General features: G+C 43.0%; 1 protein-coding gene across 35 annotated transcripts in view; it reads left to right on the top strand.

Annotated features, from left to right (window-relative positions):
- The window catches only part of LOC134535104 (uncharacterized), a 305,166-nt gene extending 287,778 nt beyond the window's left edge, over positions 1-17,388 (top strand). For all 35 annotated transcript variants that reach the window (XM_063373992.1, XM_063374003.1, XM_063373999.1 and 32 more), the window contains 7 exons: positions 2,350-2,400; positions 4,063-4,149; positions 5,279-5,353; positions 9,272-9,367; positions 10,187-10,322; positions 11,447-11,590; positions 15,991-17,388. In XM_063373992.1, coding sequence (XP_063230062.1) covers positions 2,350-2,400; positions 4,063-4,149; positions 5,279-5,353; positions 9,272-9,367; positions 10,187-10,322; positions 11,447-11,590; positions 15,991-17,343 — 1,942 coding nt within the window. In that variant the 3' untranslated portion in view covers positions 17,344-17,388. The remainder of the gene's footprint in view (positions 1-2,349; positions 2,401-4,062; positions 4,150-5,278; positions 5,354-9,271; positions 9,368-10,186; positions 10,323-11,446; positions 11,591-15,990) is intronic.
- The last annotated feature ends 215 nt before the right edge of the window (positions 17,389-17,603 follow it).

Raw genomic sequence — 17,603 nt, 5'->3', positions numbered from 1 at the left:
TAAGCCGAGGCTCCAGATTGTAAGGATCTCAAGGCAATCACGGGCTACATATATCTTGGGTGAAAAATATTAGGTCAAGTAAGGTATTGCATTAAATGTTCTGGACATTTATAACCCGGAACCACGAGATGAAAATAAACTGTAGAAAAAATGCTAAAATGTTGTTTATTTATTATTAATTCTGCTTGCGTTTTGTAACATATTATCCCAGCCTAATCAAAATGTGAGTCGATAGGCCTCAAAGATATAAAAATTTTATTGGTAACAAAGTATTAGCCTGGATTAGTATATATTGCACTAAAGAATTTCTATTTGTCACACAACATATTCTTTTCAATCCAGTGTTAGTCTAATACGGTACAATTTCAAATTTATATAAATATAGTAACATTTGAAACAAACAAACGGTACACATTTTGCTGAATGTATGAAATATTTATTGTAAAGCCGATTGGAAGATGATATCAGGAAATAAAAAAAAAAAATTACGTTAACTTATCAAAATATTGTTTGCCAAAATCAAAACCATTGAAATAAATATATATGTCCTTTATGGAAATAACTAAACTGAGCATACACAAAAAAATAATTCTCTTTTAATTCTTGATTCACTATATTAGGATTTTGCCCTTAGTTATGTTGTTGTTTTTTTTTATTTGAATATAATTTTGTAGGTAATATTCTATTTAACTTTTTCTTAATCGTACCAGACTGCCTTTCCCACCAGCCGGCCAAATGGTCCACGGACTGCTATTCAATATATCCATGGTTAAACCAGCAAGCAAATAGCACACGCCGGCAATTGGGGCCCATTCGGAAGCAGCAGGCACTGCCTAGCTGCCCTCTGATAGCTAGCAGAGCGACCGCGGAACCGCCTGTCTTCGGTAGCCCATAGCCCTTGGTGCGAGCATCACGTGTCAGATAATGCATGGCAACACCACGTTGTAATTATCGTGTCCCCCCACCCCCCTTTCTACCCAGACCAAAGCGGCTGATTGCGACTACAAGCGCTCTCCAGCGGGACAGAATCACAACCGTGACCTTGAACCGAGCCCTTAAAGGCAAGAGGACTGTCAAGAGTATTTGTGATATTTCGCAAGCCAAGAAACCTCAGACAATTGCAGCAAAAGCCTGGAATTCTTATCAGGGGGTTGTAGGGTTCAAATGATAAAGAAATACTTTCCTAATCACCCTACTCTTTGTGTGTGTCACTGAGAGTAACTCTCTCCCTTTGTCCTTGTCTGCGCAACATTATAGTATTGTTTTTATGTAAAAATTCTTGGCAGTTATAAATATTCTTGGATGCATTGCCACACAACAGAATAAGTCTTGTGAATTATAGGTTGAAAAGTTTTAAAATCGAAATACTTTTGGATTGTGTTCGTAATTTAGTGGCTTTTCAAGCATGCTAATTCTCAAAGTATAGTGATGATGTGTCAAATGCCATTACTTTAGTTTCATAGCTTTGTCTAGATCTTAATAAGTAATTAAGTACCTCCATGTTACTATTTTTAATATTGTGCGTGCGTGCGAACACGCATGTACTCACGTACATGCATACACTTCACTACATTGGTTGGGAACAGTAATTAGTTAAATATGTAATGTTTTGGTCATAGACATAATGAGAAACTGAGAATACAAGCTGTACAATAGCAAATTTTTATTGTGCAGTTTGTCAACAGAACTATGAAAAACCTGTGTAATGGCAGGGACTGTAAGACACACAGTGAGGTTATAATAGTTGAGGCATTTTACCTCTTACGTATCAATGAGAAGAAGTGGGATTAGGTGTTCAATATTTATAATTGCATCACTTTCAACTTCTGATGAAGTGCCATTTGTAAAGAAATGCACATGTCATCGTGTGCATACGCTCATATTGACACTTCTATTGGTTAGTGGTGATGTAATGTTGGTCTTCTGTGCAGACTAGAAGCAGTCGGTACTATCATTGACCTATGACGCCTGTTGTCTCCACCTTCATCACACGTGGCACTGATAAGTTTGGTCATTTGAAACTCTATAAAATAAAAAATAACTTCTGAATTTGGTTTTGAACACCGCTTTAGCTTGAGCTCGACTATTCTTGTATACTCGTTACACTTATTGACGTGAATGTTTCTATATACTTCTTAGTGGATGTATTTCAGTAAGTAATGTAATCTTCAATTTATAAGTCTTACAGGAAATATTTAATAGTGTTATGTATGTAGCAGACACCCTCCCCTCCCCGGAAAAGAGGAGAGAAAGAGAAAGTGTTACCGCAGTGTTCTGTGCAGTCTCGCACACGCAGAGGAAATGCAGGCCCCTGGAGTTGTTGGTAATGTTGCCTCTGGCTTGTTGCAGGTCCAAGAAGGCTACGAGCTCGGACCCCGACGACGCTCCTCCGTGCAAAGTGTGAGTTGCTCTCGCGCTCTGTGCACGACACAGCTGGACTTAACTGAGGCTCTGTGCTGCTGGTCGATCTTATTCATATACTTCATAGCATACGTCATTTTAAACTGCCTCTTCCTGCATGCTTGTTTCGTTAGGACCATACCTAATTTAAAATTTTGTAGCAAAAGTTTTTTTTTTGTTTTAAATAGGGTTTCAACACATTTTGCCAAATCACTACCATGTTTACTTTTAATTTTGATTGTTTTTGTGTCTGAATTTCTGTGATATAATTTTTACTTTAACTACGTTGACTGTTAAAATATCACATACTGTGTTATATAAGTAACTGTGTTCAAAAAACATGTATTACCTGAACTAAAAACTAAGTAGGAACCAGAGTTCAAATACACAATTCACTGTTTCTTTGTAAACTGGCTAACTGACTACTATAAACAGACCAGTTGCACATGTTTAATATGCTCAGCAGAAGTAAGAATATGTATATATGGGTCATTCTATTAAAACAAGCAATATTGTTGTGTCTCGGGCCTATGTGGTTCTTCGGATTAAATAAAACCATTTAAAAAAATTTACAATGATGAAAATCCTATTCACTATATAAAATAACATTAACATGTAAAAAATATATTCACATTAAATTTGTTTATAGTTTTTATGTTTAAAAAAGTCATTGTCCTGGCTGTCACTGGTCATATTTTATTGAATTTTTTTATTTAACCTTAAAAGAAAATAATTTTTTTATTATATGTAATTTTATTAATATATTATAGATTTAGAACTATCAATTATCAAAACTGTGTGTTATGTTTAAAATATTATTACCAACATCCAACCTGGTGAATGGGTTGTTGTCTCATATGAAGGCAAGCAGTATCCTGGTGAAGTTCTGGCAATATCTGAACATGCGTGTGAAGTAAATGTCATGGTTCCAGCCACTGATTCAACATTTAAATGGCCCCCCCAAAAAAGACATACATGTTTAGTTACGCCTTTCACAATGTTAAAAAGAAGATTGGACATCCAGTACCGTGTGGTAATCGTGCTTCTCAATTCACATTCAAGGACTTTCCTTTTTGAAATTCTGAAATTGTATTACTCTTTATTTTATTGCTTTTTAATGTATTTACTGTTATACTCAAGCATATATCTTTAGTCCACTATGAGATGAACTAATTCTTTTTTTAGTAGGTACATAACTTATTTACATTTTATTTCATGGATGTGCTAGGACTATCAGAGTTTTATATATGTTGTTATCATTGTCCTGGCAGCAGTGTCATTGTCCTGGTACACAATTATTAAAATATAATTTTTTTTCATATGTAAATAGTGAAATTATTTATTGCTCATAAGCTTATTTTGTTATGAAGGCTAAGTAAAAAAATATCAATCCATAAAAACAAACTATATATGACTTTTATTCCAAAGATTTTCTCCATCTGAATATTGCTTGTTTTAATAGAATGACCCTCGTATTTGATTTTGTAACTTGTTTTAATTCTTGACTGGTCTGCGCCTAGGAACAGTAAGGTCTGGCTCCTGCTACGGCTGTTCTGATTTTGGTTTTTCTGTTTCTGGAACACTCACAATGCAAATGTTGGGATTCTCCTATTCTATATGCTGTTTAGATTCGGCCATCTCACGTGATGTGTGTTTGGACAGTCCTAGGTTGGCCAAGGCGAACGAGACTTCAGGAAATGTGGAATCGACCAATAGACAGCAGAGAAGGTCTTCAGCAGTCCAATACAAGTGAGTGGGAGTGGTCACATGTGTGTGCATGTTTTTCCTACCTGCAGAGATATGCTAGTCTTACTGGCATCCTCTGAACAGAACTGACATAGCTGCTCCGTGTTAGAAGTGCATATCCCCCTTTTACCCTGCTTCCTTAAGGCCCTTGCCTACCCAGGTACACATACTTGTGCACAGCTTCACAAATATTCATGCAATTTGAAAACTGATCGATCATGATGTCAGAGTAGTGTTTGTTTAGTAAAAGCATTCAAGAATGGAAATTATATTTTTAAGCTAAAACACATGTTTTCAGAATAATATATGGGCATGAAAAGTTGGGTGCAGATTATTGAAAGTATTCATCTTTGTGTCTCCGCAATCTAATGTTATAGTTACCACTCAAATCTCAAAGTTGTCCTATGCATTACTAAAACTGCGTGCCTGTTTGGAGCCTTGCACTTGGAGGCGATACCGCGCTTGAAGCTCCAGTGAGGTCGATCTTCATTCCGCCGTCGTGTAACAAATACCCCTGACTGGGCGGGCACGTCACATAGCTCGAATGTTGCCACTTATCGTGATTATTTTGTCAATACTACTACAAAAATTTGTAATTAGAATGGAGTGGAAGGTGGTAAGGATATTGCCTAATGAGTTGCTTCTTCACCGACAGCAGGCAAGTTGGCAGTGATTACTAGGCCTCAGCGGTTTTTGCTGGGAATTAAGGAGACCTAAACCTCAGTTTGTGAATTTATTTTAATAGGGAGTAATTTTACCTTTAGATGTCTCAATAGATTGGCTGAAGTTAACAGTAGTAATATTAGCCTGTGTTTTATTATTTCCTTAGAATCATTAAAGTTACATCTAAATAAAATCGATTTATTTCAGATACTGGGAAGCACTTTATGGGTAGTTATGAGAGAGAATCTCATGGGCTCCTTCTAGTGTTTTCTGGGAGTGAAATGTAGTCGTGGCCTCCAGATGAATGCACAACGAAATACACAAGTTAATAAAGTAGTGTAATTTTAAGAGCCTAAACATCTATCAACACGTACTATAAACTTCAAGAAGCTGACTTGCTAAGTTAAGAAGTGTGACTCAGCCACACATGCAGACAGCGTGTCGGCAGGTACAGTGTGCTGTGTTGCAGGGAGTCAGAGTCTGAGGAGAGCGTGGACTGCCCGGGTGTGGAGCAGACCGACTATCCACTGCCGGCCCAAGTCAAGTGAGTGCTACGCTGTCTTTATATTTAGTGTTGGCAGTGCCGTGTCTTACCGAGGGGTTTGCTTGTTGAAGGTACTCTGTGGTAAAAGAAATATGCCTTTCCACCAAGTACATTTTAACAAGGTTGCAACGGTAGGAACCCTGGAAATGTTACAGTAAAGTAAAGAAATCAAAATGATTTCTGGGATTTGCTTTACATACTATGAACCAACATAATTTGTACTAAGGTGTTAAAATTTAAATAATCAAGTTTCTTAAAACATGTTTAATTTCTCCTGTAATTTTTAACACTGTAATTTTGCAAACATATCAAACAAAACAGCATTTAACAAACCACAATTTACCTTATTGCATGTCTGATTTCGACTAATCAATAGGTATTTCTCTTAAGAGTAGTATGACTGTGATGTATATTTTCACTGATATTTTGGCAACTTCGACTAATCAATGTGGGCTATAGATGGGAAAATTCTTGCAACTTTCATGGTGTGCTGTGATTATTTCATTATTATTTTGTGCACATTAATATGGGCTGGGCACATATATTTCCACATGTGGCTTCCTCGTTGAAGCATTGTAACTCAATATGGCATCTCTGTGAGTTTGTTTGAATGACCTCATGCCTGCCCCCTGGTTTTGTTACAAATGCTATCTCATTTCTCAAAACATTGGGGGTCTTGAGGGTGCAGAGAACGATACAAGAAAACACATATTCAATAAAATAACTTCTACCAAGAATAGGCAGATCATAATTGTTGGTGCATTATGCATATGCTTTTTCCTTATGTTAATAAAATACATATTTTTGAATTACTTGCTGGCCATTCTTTTTTCCAGTGCAGCTCAAGTCCAGCACAGGTGCATATTGTTCCTGTCGCTGCATTGCAGTTTGGCTTCCATGCGTACTCAGATCTGTAGTAATGTAGAAACTGACTCAACTGAGCTCTGAAGGGGACATGCTGTTTGGTTGCTTGTTAGGCTGACCTGAGGAAGGAAGAGGAGTGGGATCTACTGCTGTTATACAAAGTTCCTGCTGCACTACGTTAACGATAATCGCAGCTAAGCTCATTAATTTCAGTTACTGTCGCTCTGTTGCCGGGAAGGAGGACCGATCCCGCCTTGGGGCCAGTGTGTGTACGAGAGAGAGCGCAGTGCTGAGGGGTGTGGGTTGCAGGGCGGAGCAGGAGGACTGATCCCACCTGGGGGCCAGTGTGTGTACGAGAAGGAACACAGTGCTGAGGGGTGGGGGTTGCAGGGCGGAGCAGCAGGACTGATCCCGCCTGGGGGCCAGTGTGTGTACGAGAGAGAGCGCAGTGCTGAGGGGTGGGGGTTGCAGGGCGGAGCAGGAGGACTGATCCCGCCTGGGGACCAGTGTGTGTACGAGAGAGAGCGCAGTGCTGAGGGGTGGGGGTTGCAGGGCGGAGCAGCAGGACTGATCCCGCCTGGGGGCCAGTGTGTGTACGAGAGAGAGCGCAGTGCTGAGGGGTGTGGGTTGCAGGGCGGAGCAGGAGGACTGATCCCACCTGGGGGCCAGTGTGTGTACGAGAAGGAGCACAGTGCTGAGGGGTGTGGGTTGCAGGGCGGAGCAGCAGGACTGATCCCGCCTGGGGGCCAGTGTGTGTACGAGAGAGAGCGCAGTGCTGAGGGGTGTGGGTTGCAGGGCGGAGCAGCAGGACTGATCCCGCCTGGGGGCCAGTGTGTGTACGAGAGAGAGCGCAGTGCTGAGGGGTGGGGGTTGCAGGGCGGAGCAGGAGGACTGATCCCGCCTGGGGGCCAGTGTGTGTACGAGAGAGAGCGCAGTGCTGAGGGGTGGGGGTTGCAGGGCGGAGCAGCAGGACTGATCCCGCCTGGGGGCCAGTGTGTGTACGAGAGAGAGCGCAGTGCTGAGGGGTGTGGGTTGCAGGGCGGAGCAGGAGGACTGATCCCGCCTGGGGGCCAGTATGTGTACGAGAGAGAGCGCAGTGCTGAGGGGTGTGGGTTGCAGGGCGGAGCAGGAGGACTGATCCCGCCTGGGGGCCAGTGTGTGTACGAGAGAGAGCGCAGTGCTGAGGGGTGTGGGTTGCAGGGCGGAGCAGCAGGACTGATCCCGCCTGGGGGCCAGTGTGTGTACGAGAGAGAGCGCAGTGCTGAGGGGTGTGGGTTGCAGGGCGGAGCAGGAGGACTGATCCCACCTGGGGGCCAGTGTGTGTACGAGGAGCACAGTGCTGAGGGGTGGGGGTTGCAGGGCGGAGCAGGAGGACTGATCCCGCCTGGGGGCCAGTGTGTGTACGAGAGAGAGCGCAGTGCTGAGGGGTGTGGGTTGCAGGGCGGAGCAGGAGGACTGATCCCGCCTGGGGGCCAGTGTGTGTACGAGAGAGAGCGCAGTGCTGAGGGGTGTGGGTTGCAGGGCGGAGCAGCAGGACTGATCCCGCCTGGGGGCCAGTGTGTGTACGAGAGAGAGCGCAGTGCTGAGGGGTGTGGGTTGCAGGGCGGAGCAGCAGGACTGATCCCGCCTGGGGGCCAGTGTGTGTACGAGAGAGAGCGCAGTGCTGAGGGGTGTGGGTTGCAGGGCGGAGCAGCAGGACTGATCCCGCCTGGGGGCCAGTGTGTGTACGAGAGAGAGCGCAGTGCTGAGGGGTGTGGGTTGCAGGGCGGAGCAGCAGGACTGATCCCGCCTGGGGGCCAGTATGTGTACGAGAGAGAGCGCAGTGCTGAGGGGTGTGGGTTGCAGGGCGGAGCAGGAGGACTGATCCCACCTGGGGGCCAGTGTGTGTACGAGGAGCACAGTGCTGAGGGGTGGGGGTTGCAGGGCGGAGCAGGAGGACTGATCCCGCCTGGGGGCCAGTGTGTGTACGAGAGAGAGCGCAGTGCTGAGGGGTGTGGGTTGCAGGGCGGAGCAGGAGGACTGATCCCGCCTGGGGGCCAGTGTGTGTACGAGAGAGAGCGCAGTGCTGAGGGGTGTGGGTTGCAGGGCGGAGCAGGAGGACTGATCCCGCCTGGGGGCCAGTGTGTGTACGAGGAGCACAGTGCTGAGGGGTGGGGGTTGCAGGGCGGAGCAGGAGGACTGATCCCGCCTGGGGGCCAGTATGTGTACGAGAGAGAGCGCAGTGCTGAGGGGTGTGGGTTGCAGGGCGGAGCAGCAGGACTGATCCCGCCTGGGGGCCAGTGTGTGTACGAGAGAGAGCGCAGTGCTGAGGGGTGTGGGTTGCAGGGCGGAGCAGCAGGACTGATCCCGCCTGGGGGCCAGTGTGTGTACGAGAGAGAGCGCAGTGCTGAGGGGTGTGGGTTGCAGGGCGGAGCAGGAGGACTGATCCCGCCTGGGGGCCAGTGTGTGTACGAGAGAGAGCGCAGTGCTGAGGGGTGGGGGTTGCAGGGCGGAGCAGCAGGACTGATCCCGCCTGGGGGCCAGTGTGTGTACGAGAGAGAGCGCAGTGCTGAGGGGTGTGGGTTGCAGGGCGGAGCAGGAGGACTGATCCCGCCTGGGGGTCAGTGTGTGTACGAGAGAGAGCGCAGTGCTGAGGGGTGTGGGTTGCAGGGCGGAGCATCAGGACTGATCCCGCCTGGGGACCAGTATGTGTACGAGAGAGAGCGCAGTGCTGAGGGGTGTGGGTTGCAGGGCGGAGCAGGAGGACTGATCCCGCCTGGGGGCCAGTGTGTGTACGAGAGAGAGCGCAGTGCTGAGGGGTGTGGGTTGCAGGGCGGAGCAGCAGGACTGATCCCGCCTGGGGACCAGTATGTGTACGAGAGAGAGTGCAGTGCTGAGGGGTGTGGGTTGCAGGGCGGAGCAGGAGGACTGATCCCGCCTGGGGGCCAGTGTGTGTACGAGAGAGAGCGCAGTGCTGAGGGGTGTGGGTTGCAGGGCGGAGCAGGAGGACTGATCCCGCCTGGGGGCCAGTGTGTGTACGAGAGAGAGCGCAGTGCTGAGGGGTGTGGGTTGCAGGGCGGAGCCGGAGTATGTGGCAGTGGCCGGCCAGTTCGAGGTGGTCAACCTGCCCAGTGCCGGCCAGTTGGCTGATGAGGAGCTGTTCAACAATTCGTGAGTGCTTCTGCACTTTTGTGTGAATAATATATCTATTTTGTATTAAGTTAGATTCTTTAATCACTACATAGTATAAAACAAAGTGGCTTTACGCTGTCTGTGTGTCCCTTTATATGCTTAGATCTTTAAAACTACGCATCTGATTTTGATGCTGTTTTGTTTAATAGATAGAGTGATTTAAGAGGAAGGTTTATATGTATAATACTTGAATGATATAGTAGAGAAACAATGGATAATTTTATCGGTTTCTATTGTGATGACGTAAATAAACTCATTCTTTTGCGCTTACATTGCAAATGCTTTGTGAACCCTATGAGATACATAAAAATAATGTACTACAGTATTGCACACCTTAAAAAGGTAAAAAAAAAAAAAAAAAAAAAAAAAAAAAAAAAAAAAAAAAAAAAAAGTCAGCGATTGTATATGTCTCTCTTAGGGATAACCCACAATAACCAATTTTTATCCATTACTTTTTACGAGAAATAATGGCTTATTTACGAAGCGATTTTAAGCAATACAGCATTAATCCTTATCCAATTAAGTACCTTAAATACATTGTGCGTTAATAGATCTATATTATGTTTGTATTGTCTATTGACAAAAAAGCTGTGAACGTTGTATATAAAGAAATTCTGTAGTATATTTAGTATCAGCATTGCACCCGTGCGTAGTCGGGGTGGGTCGCTAGTTATTTCTTATTTTATATAAAAATGACCCTGTGAAATAAAGAAGTTTTAGAAATCTTCATTAATAAACGGTCCTGACACCCCGTGTCACTGGGAGTTGGCTGACGGCGAGGCGTGTGTTGCGTTGCAGAGTGGATGCCATATCGACGCCGCAGAACCAGTTGTGTCGCCTCTGCGTCAAGAACGAGGGGCTTGTGCCCTTGTTCCAGCGCAGCGGAGCACCGAGAGTCCTCGCGATCCAGGCCATGACGGTCACCAGGGTGAAGGTACATCCTCATCACTAGTCCAGCACAGTGTTCAGTTCGCCTTGTGAACGATTTGTAGCAGGAGGAAAGGAAAATAGAGAGAACCAAATAAAGTTGCCAACATTGTGTTTTACTCTGCATCTTGTAAGACTGAATTACACCTGTCTCAAAGTAACATTTAAATTCATTACAAGAAAGTAGAGTACTAATCGAAACAGCACACGTATCAGAATCACTTTCACTGAACAGTTTTTTCTACATCCTTTGCCAGTGCATACTGTTATCGCAGAATCTCTGTGGGGTGTTGCTGCAAAGTTGTCGGTCTGTTGGCATAGTGTTGTTATTACTATGAGGTGTTTCTTCCTTGTTTTGGAACCTGATATTCAGATGTGACTTTTTTGTGACAATTACAAATAACAATTAGATAATTGTAAATACTATGAAACCTTAAAATATAAAATTCTATTTAGCACAGCCTGAGAAATAAGAATTTGTAGGGTAATTGCTTTAGCTAAAATAGACTAAAACGCTTAAGTACATTTTTTTTTCGGATTTGAAGATAAGCCATGTAACACATCCTGTCCTATATTCTGTTTACATTTTTTGACGTGAAAAAATTATGCCCATTTGGAAATTGATTTTACAGCAATATGTTAAATAAAGGTCATTAAGACACATGGTAACGCAAGTAGAAATTATTATATAACACCGTTTTATATATGGTCAAGTGTATTTACCATATTCTTTTTTCAATATATTTTACTTTTCTTGGGGTGTGATTTCAGGCCAACCTTTATTTGTGAGCATTTTTTGTGAATAGGCACTTTGGCCCCTATTCTGGTTCATACAGTATTAAAATAATTTTTCCTCTTAATAAAATAGTGTGCTTTTCAACCATTGAAATGTTTTCATTTCAATGAAGGAGCTGTTTAGGTTAAATTCAAATCACAGTTTTAAGTGTTAGAGATTATAAAATGATAAAATATAGACATTTCAATAATTATGTTTCTGATGCTGATGATTCTTGCCTTGATTCATATTCTACATGATTGGTTTCCAAACTAGTGATCATGTCTGATACACAACCACAAACTTCCCGCTCGCTGTCCATGGAAGAGAGGTGTTACTTATACTCTACGGCGCAGGTGTCCAGCAAGGACGGACTGCCGGCCAGGATCTGCCGTCGCTGCGAGGACTTGCTGCAGCAGAGCTTCCACTTCAAGCTGCAGTGCGAGGTGGCAGACGTCACCCTGCGCTCCAAGGTCGCCGCGCGAGCCGTCGCCCCCGAGGTACTAGCGGTCCCAAGTGCCGGATTAGTGAGAAACTATGAAATTTGGCTGTATTTATTTATTTATTTATTTATTAATATTGTAACATGCCCACCAACAGCTGAGGGCTTCAGCGGTGGGCACGACACATTAGTACAAGGGCAACATATAAACAATACAAACAAACAAGTAAAGTTAAAATAAGTATGACTATTAAAAATAAACATCAGAATATAAAATGCATAAAAAGAAATACAAAACATAGACATTACAGTATAATGAAATTACTAAATGCAGGCTTATGTAAAAATTAATTTTAAAAAAAATTCATTATATACCTAGCTACACTTTCACAGATTAAAATGATCAATTTTATTGAAATTAGAAATTAGTCGAAAAATTATATACACTAGAGTCCCGTTATAGCGAGGTGTCACGGTTCCGGGTTTGATCCTCACTATAACCGTGTCCTCGCTATAACCGAATTGAACAAATTTTGGCCCCCAAAAATTTAAAATTAACCGAAAATAGCATAAAATTGTGTTTAAACCTGTATAATTGGAAAATAACAGGTTATATTAACGAAATCTTAATTTCTGTGAGCAGATGTGTGAATTCTCTTTAAAACGATACCCCATAAGTACGGATGCGATCACCAATTGCGTCAAAATAACCAGAATACCCTACCACGCCACGTAAGTATAGCATCTCAGCCCGCGGCCGACGCAGCATTGTCCTGCTATCTATTGCCGACGCGGGCTGTCTACTGGCGGCCATGTTGGTTCGGGATGTAGCTAACAGGTGGAGCTAGTGTAGCGCGACAATTTAATTCCTTACAAAAAAGCAGGAGTGCGGCTGCGGCAACGCACGTACGCCTCAAACGAAATAGTCGCTGGAAAACTATACTTTTTTCATTTAAAGAAACCTGTCAACTTTTTTAGAAAATAAATTTGGGATTAAACTCAAACCATCACCACCCCTTTCCCGGACAGATACCCCAAAAACTGACCGAAACAAAAGTTACAAGAAAACTGCCCTAGCGATTCGGAAATAAATACGGTAGTGCCTACTAGAGGTGTAAAAGTAACGAAAAAATGTGTACCCGTATTTATTCGTTACTATAACAATTAGTACTCGTTACTATCGTTACGTTACTCGTTACTTCTGATACCGCATATCATGGTATGTTATGTTGCAGCAACGAATCCAGTCGTATTGCGTACGCGTACAGTATGCCGTCGCGTAAATAATATCAAATAGAATATAAACAATTAACAATATTTGATAATTAATAGTTTTTGTTAACCAAGAAACAATTAAATCTCATTAGAGCAGTTTTTAATATTATCTCTTTTAAGATAACAACCAAAAAAACCGTGAAAATACGCGATTATAAAAACAAAAACATATTTCTAATTTGTAAAAAATACTTTCTTACGTTGTTTCTGTTCCAATCTCAAACTTTGTCTACACACGGCAGACTGCACAGATAACTAACGGAAGTTTGATAAAAGAAAGAAAGGATGGGATTCTATTTTTAAAGCCACGCACTTAGGTGGCGACTGCAAGGCTGAAGAATGTGACAGGCGTCAACGACAAGATGTCTAGTAGCGAGCGAGAGGGGTGGAGATAAAGCAGACAAATAACAAAAGCGCGCTTCAAGCGATCACGCCGTAAATTCCTCAAAAATACCTCGTTATAGCCGTGTTCTCGCTATATCCGTGCTCGCTATAACGAGATATTTCTGTAATTCTTTTTATGGTATGTACATAAGGTAGATGTTAAATGGCTCTTAAATGTGGAAATTCTAATGCCAGTATTATCAAGAATGGACTTACAATTTAATTTTGAACAGTAAGCAACACAATGTTTTTCCTAAAATACCACTGTTTCCCATGAGTTGATCGACACCATTCTGGAAGCATCACGTGGCATGTCGTACATTTGTAACGTAGGAAATAACAAAAGTATTTTCATCTCTCAAGCTCTATGGTTTTCTCAATACAGCCAAATTACTAGTATTTATGAATGTCATAAAGGTTTTTATCCTAGTACTTATGTATTTTAATTTGATTCATTTATATTTCATAGTTAGGAATCCATACAAAAACACACGTTCAAGTGGCACCGAGCAATTGGACAAAGGCATTGCCAACCTAAACACTGTCTCTGTGAATTGTGAGAGAATTTGACAGATCATTGGTTTTTAAGATGAAATTTATTTATATAGAGTGATGGGCTCATTGGTAAAAAAATTAAATATACTGGCAAGTGCTAAATTTTTATTTGTGTATAACTTATAATTAGGGGCCTGTTCTTTTCGCGATCGCGATTAAACGACGATAAACGCGAAATCACCGTTAAATACAGTTTTTACGCGAAATCGCCATAACACAGCATTTTTACACGAAATTTTGTATTAAAACGCGAAATCGCAGTGTTTTTACGCGAAATTTAAATACTGGTTAAAAGACGTGTCTCGTCAAAGGTAAAAAAACACCGCAACATGGCCGCCGAACATTAATCATAAATGCACTAAAGTAAACAAAAGCTTACACACGCTCACGTTATAATGTTAAACCCAAAAATATACTGTAAAAATATGCAAAACTACGGCGTTTATTTTCCTTTCCGGCATAATGTTTGGATAGATAAGACAAACAGGCGAGGTTTTAAAGAGTACGCACACCGCTCGGGGCACTGACGTCAGCTTGGAACAGCGACACCGGATAAATACAAAAGCAAGCAGATGATTGGGCGAACTGTGTTTGGAACAGTCTTACGTGAGTGGCCATACCACGTCAGCCGGGGGCGCTGGCATATAGTTGAAACAGCGTCGTAGTATCAAGCAGATTAAATCGCGCCAAAAAGCGGAAAAATGTAAACAAACATTAATTTTCGAATGGTGTGGCGATGATGATTAGTTGGCCAACAGTTTTTATAGATTTTGTTGGGTCGTTACAACAACGCGGAAATACCATAACGCCGAATGTCAAAATTAACCACAAAGCCGAAATAACAACTGAATGATTTTGTGTGTGTTTCTTAAATGTACCTTAACGCCGAAATACCACAAATAAACCTAACCTTACCTTACTTACCTAACCTAACCTAACCTAACTCAACCTTTGTGGCAGCCCTGTAATGACATTTTTCGGCGTTGTGGTACACAGCAGTTTTCTAGCTGTCGTCGTTGTGATCAATTTGGCATTTCGGCGTTGTGTTGCGTCCTCGATTTTGTTAAAGGGATTAATAGTTTTCCAGATTAGTTTATGGGAATGAACTAATAATCAGTGTCTAAATCAAAAAGTATTGTCATATAAATAAATGTAACCTATTTGTTTAGGGTATTCAGTAATGAGTAGGTTCAAGTAAAATTATAGTCACGGGCCATGGTGATCTGGAGCAGCCCAGTAGAAAAACTACACGCTCTGCGTAGCTTACGCCAGTTTTTCTTTACGGTCTTTGAAGTGTCTGCAGAGATCTGGACGAGCTTAGTTGAAAAACTACATGCTCTGCATTAGAGGTGGAACGATACCACAATTTCGATACTCGATTCTATACTGTTTTTTCAGTTCGATACTTTTGATACTCCAGGGAAATATATTTTCCCATTAAGTAACAATTATTACAAATAACATAAATTAGTTTTAAACTATATAAATTCCCTCTTTATTACAAAAATACAAAATGAGAAACAGTGGCCTTACAAAATGTTATGAAGTCCTTTCTTGGAGTGGGGGAAAAGTCACCAAGCCTAAATTAGAAATTAAAAAAATTTGGCTATTGTAAAAAAAAATCTGAAATTTTTGCTCTTTTGTTTTATTTTACAAACAACTTTATGCAACAGAACAATTTTCAATAAAATTTTAACTTGAGTAACGTAAATTACAAAACAATCCGATCTTAAGAAAACAATAACAAACGGGTATATTCAGTTCAAAGATTAATGAATGCACAAAATATGAGATCCGTGCCTTGGTAAAGCGCGTGCACCATTTTCATAATCATTGCTAGTTTGCGCCACTAGTCTCGCTTGGTGCTGGCCATAGATGCTACTAGCGAAGTGCACAGTCTTCCTGATACTATCCATATCTATGGGGGGGGGGGGGGGGGCAGTGTGTGTGGTCATGCAGCAATGGTTATGGATCTCCCTCCCCTCTCCCTCCCACCCCTCTCATTTTACCACGTCTAGCTCTGCAGGTTTGTGTGAAGCAACTGTGTGTTTTTGCATGAGATTTCCTACTTTCCTACGCTTTCTGCTGCAACATAGGTTAGCAGAAATATATTTTTAATTGAGGAATGAAAAAAGCAACATTAAAAATGTTATTTAAATGTAAATGATGTTAGATAATAGACTTTTTAATCTGGAAATGACTGGTGGGGAAAGTTTAATCTTTTTACACCCTTGTGTGTTGCAGGTGTTGTCGACTGCCAAGGCCGATGCGTTCTGTCTGCTTACGGACCAGCTGGACAAGACCTTGACCAAGCTGAATTGTATTGTGTCGTCTCTGAAGAAATTGGAGAGTAAGGACCGTTACAGCGCCCCTGCGCCTGATAGAGACACAGCTCCTGTTGGAGGTGTTGATGTGAAGGTGGATGCCCCCTCGTCCCCTTCCGGTAGTGGTGTCGAGATCAAGACTGAGATGGAGTTTGAAGAGCACTTGTCGCAGTCAGAGCCATGTATAGACTCCACTAGCGGCAGTGAGGAGCAGACAGATGGTCTGTTGAGCTCCGAGGAGCTGCCACCAGAGAAGACTGAAGTCCCAGGGACACAGCCAGAGATGCCAGTGATGCAGACATCGCAGGAAGAGAGTGGATCGTCCAGGTTACGAGAGAGACTGCAGCCAAGTGAGCCACCGTCGAGTGCCCAGCTGCCCGGGGAACACGGAACTGTCCGACCGGGACTGCAAGTTAAGGACGTCAGCAGTTTGCGGTCCGCGCTCGTGGGCAACCCACCGAACCTGTCGTCTGCGGAAGTGGGCGGGCGGATCATCCCGCAGCTGGTGAAGCTGGGCGACGGAAGCGTGCGCCTGTACCACGTGTACGTACCCGACCCGCCCCCGCTCCCCGCCCCCGGGGACGGGCAGCCCGGGCCACTTGTGCCGAAGGGAGCGGCTCGCGGGCGGTCCAAGCAGCTGTCCCGCGTGCAGACACTGCAGGCAGCACAAGCCGCCGTGCAAGCCGCGGCGCAGCACACGCCGACGATCGTAGTGCAAGCACCACGAGGCAGGGGGAAGAACACTGTGCCGACAAGCACACAGATCAGAGCACAGAAAAGAAAACCGTGGAGGGTACTGACGGAGCTAATCAGCGATCCGCTGCAGATTAGTGAGTCATTGAGAACACAGACATTAGTACATGAAAGTAGTAGTCCTTTGATAGCACAGGCATCAGCAGAAGCAAGTGACCCTTTGAGAACACAAGAATTAACACATGAAAGTAGTCCTTTGATAGCACAGGCATTAGCAGAAGCAAGTGACCCTTTGAGAACACAAGAATTAACACATGAAATTGATAGGTTGAGAATGCAGGCATCGGCACAACCGTGCAAACTGCCTGATACACATGGGTTGAGCAAATCAAGCGAACCATTTGTAACCAAAAAATTATTTGAACCTAGTGAAACACACAAAGAAAAACCCTTGGAACAAACAGACGAATTGGTGAAGAGAGATGCGCTGACAGAAAATGAACAGTGCAGCACACAAGATCTCGTGGAAACAGTTACAGTGAAATTTTGTGAACACACGACTGATAAAATCATGTCCTGAACACATCTCGTCCACAGAAATATAATGCGATTGTTACTGTGTGAACTTAATTGATTTTATGTCGTGCGAGAGAAAGGCAGCAACATTATTGAACAGCTAGCTAATACCCACTCGCACATTTGTTCCGGTGAAGGCCACTCAAACCATCCTTTCAGCGTGAGAGCGTGATAACTATTGAAAACTGTTTTTTGTCAAATAATTGCAAAAAAAAAGTTTCTTAATGGCTTGTTCGCACGTACAGTTGAAATTACTGCTCGTTT

Source organism: Bacillus rossius, chromosome 8, assembly GCF_032445375.1.
Source record: "Bacillus rossius redtenbacheri isolate Brsri chromosome 8, Brsri_v3, whole genome shotgun sequence".
Classification (NCBI taxonomy): Eukaryota; Metazoa; Arthropoda; class Insecta; order Phasmatodea; family Bacillidae; genus Bacillus; species Bacillus rossius.
This window is presented reverse-complemented; position numbering and strand designations above follow the sequence as displayed.